The sequence below is a fragment of the Falco peregrinus genome, chromosome 9 (assembly GCF_023634155.1).
Source record: "Falco peregrinus isolate bFalPer1 chromosome 9, bFalPer1.pri, whole genome shotgun sequence".
In the NCBI taxonomy this organism is placed as follows: domain Eukaryota; kingdom Metazoa; phylum Chordata; class Aves; order Falconiformes; family Falconidae; genus Falco; species Falco peregrinus.
In genome coordinates, this window is record NC_073729.1 from 38,161,649 (window position 1) to 38,170,357 (window position 8,709).

General features: G+C 49.1%; 1 protein-coding gene across 1 annotated transcript; it reads left to right on the forward strand.

The window, feature by feature from the left end:
- Positions 1 to 130: 130 nt before the first annotated feature.
- RAB5IF (RAB5 interacting factor) lies at positions 131 to 7,164 on the forward strand. Its single transcript, XM_055813747.1, has 4 exons — positions 131 to 324; positions 2,559 to 2,662; positions 4,622 to 4,751; positions 5,382 to 7,164. The coding sequence occupies exons 1-4, from the start codon at positions 196 to 198 to the stop codon at positions 5,421 to 5,423; spliced, it is 405 nt and encodes a 134-aa protein (XP_055669722.1). The 5' UTR covers positions 131 to 195; the 3' UTR covers positions 5,424 to 7,164.
- Positions 7,165 to 8,709: the final 1,545 nt, after the last annotated feature.

Consider the following 8,709-nt stretch of genomic DNA (forward strand, 5'->3'; position numbering starts at 1 on the left):
GCTCCCCGAGCGCAACACGCGCCGCGCTTCCACCTGGCCCCTCTCCGCTGCCGTAGGGGGCGGGCGCTCTCCGGTCACGTGTAATGCGCGGCGGCGCCGGGATTGGCGGAGCGGGGGCGCGGGCGGGTGACGGTGCGCGGCGGCCGCTTCCGGGCCGGCGGCGGGGCCGGCGGCGGGGCCGGGGCGCGCAGGAGGATGAGCGGCGCGCGGCGCAGGGAGGAGCCGCCGCACGCGCAGCAGCACACGGTGGTCAACGGTGGCGCGGCCGGGCGCGGCTCCGTGTGGGGCAAGGCCCTGCGCAGCGACTCCGCCTGGCACGACAAGGTGGGGCCGCGGCGGGGGTCGCTCACGGGGTGCGGGCGCGGGCCTGGGCCCGGGTAGGGCCGGGGTGTCCCGCTGCCAGCCTTCGGCCCGCTGGCGGGGGTTGGGAGCGGGGCGCGGCTCCCTTCTGGCGGTACCGGGGCCGGTAGCCGGTGCTGCTGCCTAGCCAGGCGCGGCCGCGACCTGTCCAGGGCTCTCGCCCGGCCGTGCCCGGCGGCGTCGGAGCCGCCGTTGGGCGAGGAGGTGGTGGCGCGGGGGCGGGCCCGGGCCGCAGCAGGCTCGGCAGTGCCCGGCACGGCGGCTGCAGCCGCGGGGGCGGCGGGTAGTGCCCCCGGTGCCGGCCAGGCGGCTCCGAAGCCTGCCGAAGTGCATCTCGCCGGCAGCGCCGCATTGTACCGTGCTTCGCTCCCCGGGTGCGCGCCCCCGCCGCCGGGGGGCCGAGCCCGCAGCCCCCGTGGAGGGGCCCGGGGCCGCGTTAACGCCGCGGGACTCCCACGCTGGGGGCCAGCGCGCCTTGGGCCGGCGCCTCGCTTACCGGAGGGCTCGTTCTGCGTGTGTCCTGGGACCGGGCGGCCCCGCTGCTGCGCCGTGCCCCACGGCAGAGGCCGTCCTTCACTGCTCCCGGGCCCGCAGCCAAAGGAAACAAGCTGCGTTGATGCTGGTATCTCAGTTAAATTTCGCTTTTGGATTAAACTCTTCTAGGTTTAAATAAAACATTACTTCGTGTAAGTAAAAGAAAACTAGAAATGGAATTTACTTTAAGAAGATGGGGATAAATATATTTGCAAATCCATCTGACCAGTTCAGGTCTGAAGGGAAAGGGCAGCAGCAGGAACAGGCTTGTGAGAGTTTCTCCGTTTCAGTGTCACAGCGTGGGTATGTTCTCACGGAAGAGTAAGGTCATGGCAGTTGTTCAGCCGTTTGCAGTCTGCTTTGCTGCACCAAGCCCTGCCATCCCATGTGCAAAAAGAGATTTGGTTTCTACAAAATCCCATGCATGTGCTCAGCTTGTACATTTTGCTCATGTTTGTCAGCAGACCTTCCAAGTGTGAGTAAAAACATGTCACCCACAGACCTCCCAGTGTTTTTAGCACTAGTGAAGCTGTTTTTCCTCTGTGTATTTCCTGTGTTCTGTAATACTCCTTCCTCAATGTCAGTGCCTCTTCCTGCTGCTTCCTGTGCCCCCCAGCAACATGCCTGCAAGGAGCTCAGTGCTCCTGCAGCATCCCAGGTCCTGCCATACCCCTAGCATGGCCAGGGCCTGTGGCCCACCTGCTGGGGACATCTACTCCCTGGTTTCTTGGCTTTGCCAGCATGGAGAAGGTGCAGACTCTGCCTTGCTTTTCCTTGGGGGACAGACATGAATCTGTGTCACTTTGTTCTTAGCAGTTGCTGTTGCTTACAGAACTGGTGGAGCTCTCCCATACTCGACCTCTTCCCCCTCTGACAAACTGGGCAGGAATGTCAGAGTTAGTGAGGGGAGCAATGGCAGGCTGGTTTGATGCAACAGGATGTGAACTGAAGGCTAAAATGACTGAGAATTGTGACCATATCTGGTGTGGATTCTAGTCTTCTGCATAGAGCCGAACAAGTTTGCACATCCTACAGTAAAATCATAAAGGCTGTTGGTATTATGGGGTATGCTGGGGCAATCCCATCCTTGGGGAGGCTAGAGAAGAAGATGCAAGCAGAAGTGCTTTTTATGTAAAGCACAAGTCAGCGTTGTCCAGCTGGAATGCTTACAGTTGTATTGACCCTGTGGGCAAACAGGAATGACCACTTCACTGCTGCTCTGAAAGAATGCAGATGCACTTATAGTATGTGCAAGACAGGGTTTGTGGTTTGGAGTTGGCGTGAGGACTGGCTACTGGTACCTCTTGTTTCTGGGTAGGGGAGGGCCTGGGGCACTGAGAGTGGCTATAATAGTCTTAAAGCATTAAAATTTTATTCCAGTGAATTTTTATATAAGTGAATCTTTAGTAAACAAGGGGACTAGATACTTGTTCACCTCTGCTGTTAGCCCATTGGGGGACAAAGCCATGTATTTAATTTGGAAGCAGAGAAGTCCAGAGTACATGAAGCCACAAGCTGCTTTCATCTGCTCTGAGTACAGTATCTTATACTTGGAATGGAAAATTAAGCATTCAATGTGTTAAATTTTCACCTGTTAATTGTGTGATGCTTTACAAAAAGGAAAAAGTAAATGCCAAAATCTTTCTTGTGCTTTATCTCCTCAGGACGAGTTTTTAGATGTGATCTACTGGTTCCGGCAGATCATTGCAGTTATTTTGGGAATCATCTGGGGAGTAGTTCCACTGAAGGGATTCGTGGGAATAGCAGTGTAAGGTTTATTTCCTTTTCTATCTCATGTACTTTCCCACATTTGGATTTGACTTGGTGTCTGGTTTAAAGCTGGGCTAAAAACATTGGGCTGGCCAAGCACAGTCTCTGTCTGCTGTGTGTCTTAAAGCCAATGTTGTTTAAAGCCAGACTGTTATTTGTCATGGAATTCATACAAATCATAACGTGTCTTCATCAGCCTCTTTCTCTCTTCTCAGCCTGATTAATGCTTTTTTAAAAATGACTTGTTTTATTAATATTAAAGGGGGCAGGGGTAGAAGGAGGGAATGAGAGGTTCAGTTGACTTGTGAAGTGACCTGTTTCCTGCATGTGTGAATACTAGGCTATGAGTATGGTGCCTAGTGTGGCTACCTAAGAAGTAAGGCCCATAGAGGGGAAGGTGTGGTAGTCCTTCTCTTTGAGTCAGGAGACCTCCTTGGAGAAGAGGTTTTGTTAGTAGACGAGAGGGGCCGCTTATCTTTGAAAAAGAAAAGGTTTCTTCAAAACACCAAAGACCGTAGGTAACAAGCAGGCAAAGTGGCGCCATTGGCAGTGCTCCCGTGGTGCTCCCAGCTTGCTGAGGTTGTTCTTTCAGCCATGGTGTGGCGGGAAGGCAGTGCCTTAGAAGGGTATATATGCATCAGATCCCCACTGGGACATAGGATTCAGGTTACCTCCTAGCAGGTGTCCAAAGGCTGCAGTGAGTGCTCTGAGTTACGCAATGAAAATTTCTTTGGCCCTGACAAGTGCCTGAAAGTTTCTGCAGGGGACACCGGAGAGACACCTGCTTTCTCAACACCAGCTGTGGGAAGTCACTGTGTCTGCTCTGGGGAATCTACATTTGCAAATGTCTCTGCCTAGTCAAGGTCTCCTAGTCAAGCACACAACCTCACGGCTTTTCTTAGGCAAAATTGACTTGTCATCTTGTCCCTCCTCCTGAGCATCCTGGCTGTGGCAAGAAAGTGGAGGGAGCAGCTGCAAGTGTCTCTAAGAAGAAAAAAAAAGGTTGAAATTTAGGGAAAAGGGTCTGTAAAGCAGTGATGCTCCAACAGGAACTCAATAGCTACATGCAAACAGTTAAATCTAAAGTGCCCCCAGTAACAGATATGCAGTAGCTGAGAAGTATTGTTCTTACTCAGTCATCCATTAATTCACAAGGCACCTAAGCCAATTCCTGTGATAAATGTTAATAAGAAAAAGTGATTTGGTGTACAGTGGAAACACTAAAAGCTTCTAGAACTGTGCACGTGGTTTCTCTGTAGTATGCAGTCACACAGCTGCTCACAGCTTGCTGCCAGTCGCTGAACTTGTATGTCTTCCTGCATTGCCCTTTTCTACACAGCTTTCTTTCCAGAAACATACCTGTAACTTCCCAGGTTGCCCCAGCCCTAAGTTGGGGTGGCGTAAAGCCAAATGCATCTATGGACAAACAGGAGGTCGCTTTTTTTTGCTCCCCATTGCAGTGTAACTGTTGGCACAGACTGGAGACTGCTGAGTTGTCTCAGGTTGAACCCCAGAGCTATGGCTCAGAGGGCGCTGTGGAGCCTTCTTTGGCTTTCGACAGCCCTCCCTCTTGGCAGCCTCAAAATCAAGTAGTACACGCAAGGAAGTTGGATTCTGTGTGGGAGCAGGACTGCTGCTGATCTACAGGGTGGGAAAACTTGCAGGGTTTGCAGATCTGCTGATACCTCCAGCTTGACCACTGTCTATTGAGCCTTACTAGAAGCAGGTTGTGCCTTGTGAGCTGAACTTCATCTGAACCTAGCATGCTACGGCAAGCTGACCTGGAGGTGCTCTTCTACAGAAGTGACTGAGCTGCCTGGGAAGCGCTGCAGGAACAGCATTCCTCTTTGCTTCCTCTCTGCTGCAGATGAAAGATGTTTCACTGCTACATTGCAGTATGGCATATTGGATACCTGCACCCTTTATCACCAAAATGACGCTTCCTTATCTCTTCCAGATTCTGCCTGATCAATGCTGGTGTTCTATACCTCTACTTCAGTAGCTTCCAGCAGATAGATGAGGAGGAGTATGGCGGGACGTGGGAGCTAACAAAAGAAGGATTCATGACATCTTTTGCACTGTTTCTGGTAATGCCTCTTGCTTAAGTTGATACACTTTCTGAGGGAAAAGACCTGGGAGAAAATCAGGTGAGGTGGTGCACAGATAGAATAGAGACATGTTAACATCATCTAATAAGTGGAGTTGACTGGGAAAGAAACCCCAAAAATCTGATGGCTACTGGTTTTGAAATACAGTATTAGTGCCTGGGATTTCTCTGTAGGAAAGGATGTAAATACAGGCAGCTATACTTCTGCATCAACCCTTAACTTTTATGTCTCCCCATCCTCTGTCCTAGATATCCTGGTGGAATTTCATCTAGAGCTAGTTACACCCAACCTTTTATGTTGGGTGTCTTTGTTTTTCCCTTACTTCCTTCCCCCCACATCTCTGAACATGCTCAGCGCTTGATGTGGTGGTGTTTCTTAATCACTAGAAGGACTATGGTGGGATTTTAATGTGGAGAGCTAATCACCCCAGAAGGCAAGCAAGCTGAATGCCGTTTGTGGCACATCATGATCCCAGCATCTCTTCAAGACCATCTCAAAGCTGCAGTTCAGTCCCCAGTCCTCTGTTGAGAGCAGGGTGTGAGGCTTGTTTTCTCTCTGAACCCTCCCCAGAGGCACTGAGATAACCTTCACTTCCTTTCCTCTCCACAGGTTGTTTGGATAATCTTCTATACTGCCATCCACTATGATTGACACAGTCTGCGGCTTTTTCCTGTTAAATTAGTCGTCAGTAAATCAAGAAGGTTTTAATAAATCTTAGTCTTTAGTGGACTGGTGGGAAGGTGGGGAAAGTCAAATCAACTCCCTTCTGTACCAGCAGTTTGATTAGCCTGGAAGAGCCCCAACTCTTCTGCTGGAGAAGTCCGTCTCCGTTTTATATACCTGTTAATTGTTGGAACTATTAAAAAGCCATTGGAATTTTTGGAAGTGGTTCAAGACCGTTCAAATTTGGAACTTTCCGTGACTCTAGCCAGTAACTCTGTCATACTCCTCTGTGCTGAAGGTTGAATCTTGTTAATTTAATGTGTGTATGCCTTTTTGTTTGAAATCTGTCATTAAATCCTGACTTGTCTTCCATTGTTGTCCTTTAGACAAACAGTTTCTAAAAAGCAGTTGTAGGGTACATGGGAGGAAGGCACTGCAGCATCCAGGATATGAGCTAAGTGGCTGTCCTTAGCCTGTTTTTCTAGCAATCAGATCAGATTTGATTAAACAGACTGTGTTGTTACCATTTCTAATATTTTTTTGTTTTACTTGCAAATCAGTTGTTGACCAGAGCTTTCAAATGGTCTTTGACGAAGACAAATTTTTAAGCAATTTTGCTAGATAGAATTGTGATAAATCTGGTTAACAAAGGTGTATTCAGGAGGCTTAGAAACTCCACTGCACTCTGCTAGACTGACTACTAAGTTGCCATTGAATATCTCAGAGCTTAGTAGTCTTTGAAGGACAGTTATTCTGGAGATACCTTTTTGAATGTCAAGCATTTAAATTCTTTCTTTTTTATTTAAGCTCTTGAATTCAGCTTCTCCTTGTCAATGAATGCAGGAGACTAAGATGCAATTGAGGCAGCTATTACCTTAAAATACAGAATTAGTAGCTTGCAAATCAGGCAAAGTACATAGCCTCTGGTTTGTGAGGTGCTTTTTGTGAGCTGATCACTTCATAGTTCAGTTCCTCCCTAGTCATGCCCTTTTTGTGCATCAATGGGGAAGTCTGCTTTAAGGTATTTTTAAGGATATGTCTTCAAGAAATAGTTCTTGGGGAACACGCACAATCCTTGTTATTGTCAGAGGACCTTGTAGTCTTGTTGCCATGTGGTCCTTGCTTTTATAAACAACAGCTCAGGCACCCAAAAAAGAGTCCTGACCTAAAGCTGCCTTATAGTGAGGAGCTGATAGTTTTAGGATGCTCTTGCTGAAAGTCTGCATTGCTTCCTTGCTGATGGAAGTCCAACAGCCTGGTTCTCACATATGGGTATGCAAAGCCAGTGTTCTAAATCTCTTAAGTGCTGAGCTATGGCTCCAGATTCACCCACTGGTGCAGGTCTCCATTCTTACCAGGGAAAACACTGTCTGTTCTTGGTGGAACAAAACCTCACACCTGGCTATTTTAGGTCCTTGGGATGCCAAGGGAAGAGTGCAATAGCAGACGGCTTCTGCTACTTGTGAGTTGCCAATTTAAGTAAGTAATCTCAGATAAAAACTTCTACATTTTCTCCTTCCCATCCCCAAACTTGCTCAGTCTTTTAGTCTGATACTTCCTTTTCCTCTTCTTTCAGCTGAAAGCATTAGTTTTCCACAAGAATTGCATAGCCTGCTAGTTCTAGGTTGCCCTGTCTACTGGCATCTGTTTGCATCTTAGCTGCTCACAGCCGTCAGTAAAATCATTGTATACTTGAAATGCTCTAATAAACGTCGCCTGGATAATCCACTGTGCAGCTTCCGTATCCTCTGGTCTTTGAAGTTTTGTAAAATGGTGTGAGTGTGGGATTCCTTTAAGAGTTCTGATTTTTGGTAAATACCTAAGTCAGCAGCTCTTTGGGATTCTTAGGTCTCTTGTGCTGCAGGCTTTGGTCCTGCACTTCTGAAGGGGCCAGAAGCATTTGTAGTGGAAGTAGTAGCTAATGTTTAGATCCATGCTTTAATGGGTGATTAAGCAGATTAAGCTAACTGTTGCCTCTATTTAAGTTCTGCTCCTTCAGCAGCTGTCCCTGCCTGCCCTGTGACATGGGAGAGCCACTGCTGTGTTGCAGAGTGCCCGAATCTGTTCCAGAGCAGGGCCTGAAGCACTGCTGTAAAATGCACAGAGCTGGAGAGTTGCTTACCTGCCCCTCTGCTTTATTTCTTGCTTACCTACAGTCCTACCAGCCAAATTTCTTGGTCTTTGCAGTTCTCTACAGTTCTAGTGGTTGGAAGCTGAGGAAGAACCTGTGGAGGATCTGCTTTTGAGGAATGGTCTGGGTCTGAAGGGACCTTAAAGACCATCTAGTTCCCACCCCCTGCTGTGGACAGGGACACCTCCCATGAGACCAGGTTGCTCCAAGCCCCCCTGTCCAAGGGTTGGATGCTGTCAGGGATGGGGCACCCACAGCTGCTCTTGGCAGCCTGTGCCAATGCATCACCACCCTCACAGCAAAGAATTTCTTACTAAATCTAATCTACACATACCCTCTTTCAGTTTAAAGCCGCCCCCCTTGCCCTATCACTACATGCCCCTGTAAAAAGCCCCTCTCCAGCTTTCTTGTCGGCCCCCTTTAGGCACTGGAATGTGCTGTAAGATCTCCCTGGAGCCTTCTCTTCTCCAGGCTGAACTGCCCCAACTCTCTCAGCCTGTCTTCAGCAGAGAGGTGCTCCAGCCCCCTGAGCGTCTTTGTGGCCTCCCTGCTCCAACAGGTCCATGTCCTTATGTTTGGGTCTCCAGAGCTGAACACAGTACTGTGGGTGGGTTATCATGACCATGCAGAAGAGACATTGGTCTTTGGATCTTCTCAAGGCTCCAGGTAAGTTAATGATTGCAGTTGCTCAGTTGCAAGCTTTTAATCTCTTAAGGTTTCTGTTTTAAGGGGTGCCTCAATGGCTAGAAGCAGGTATCCCCAGTGCTGATCACCAACAAAGCTAAAGCTGTGTCTTCATCCCCCAAAGAAATGAGGTTAATTTTAAGAAGCTCAAGGGGATGTGGCAGCCTGTAGAATGGAGCTGAGCATCCTACAGTGATGAGCACTGTAAAAACAAGGGGGTTTTTCAGATACTTGAGAGATTGACACAGGGATGGTCTAGCAGAGAACACGAAGTAGAATGCTAGGATGAAAGAGCAGCAGCTGACAGGAGTAAGGACTGCAGTAGGGGGCACAGGGGCTGCGGCGGCACCTCTGTCCTCAGCAGTTTTGTGAAGCTCTTTACTAGCTGCAGACCTGGAGGAATATCACTTTGGATCTCAGAAAAAGAAGCCAGTCCCTGGCAGGAAGGAGAGTGAGAGA

Coding starts and splice junctions, on each gene's coding strand:
- RAB5IF (XM_055813747.1), top strand. CDS start 196: ATGAGCGGCGCGCGGCGCAGGGAGGAGCCGCCGCACGCGCAGCAGCAC. Junction 2,663..4,621: donor GGATTCGTGGGAATAGCAGT/GTAAGGTTTATT, acceptor TATCTCTTCCAG/ATTCTGCCTGATCAATGCTG. Junction 4,752..5,381: donor CATCTTTTGCACTGTTTCTG/GTAATGCCTCTT, acceptor TCCTCTCCACAG/GTTGTTTGGATAATCTTCTA.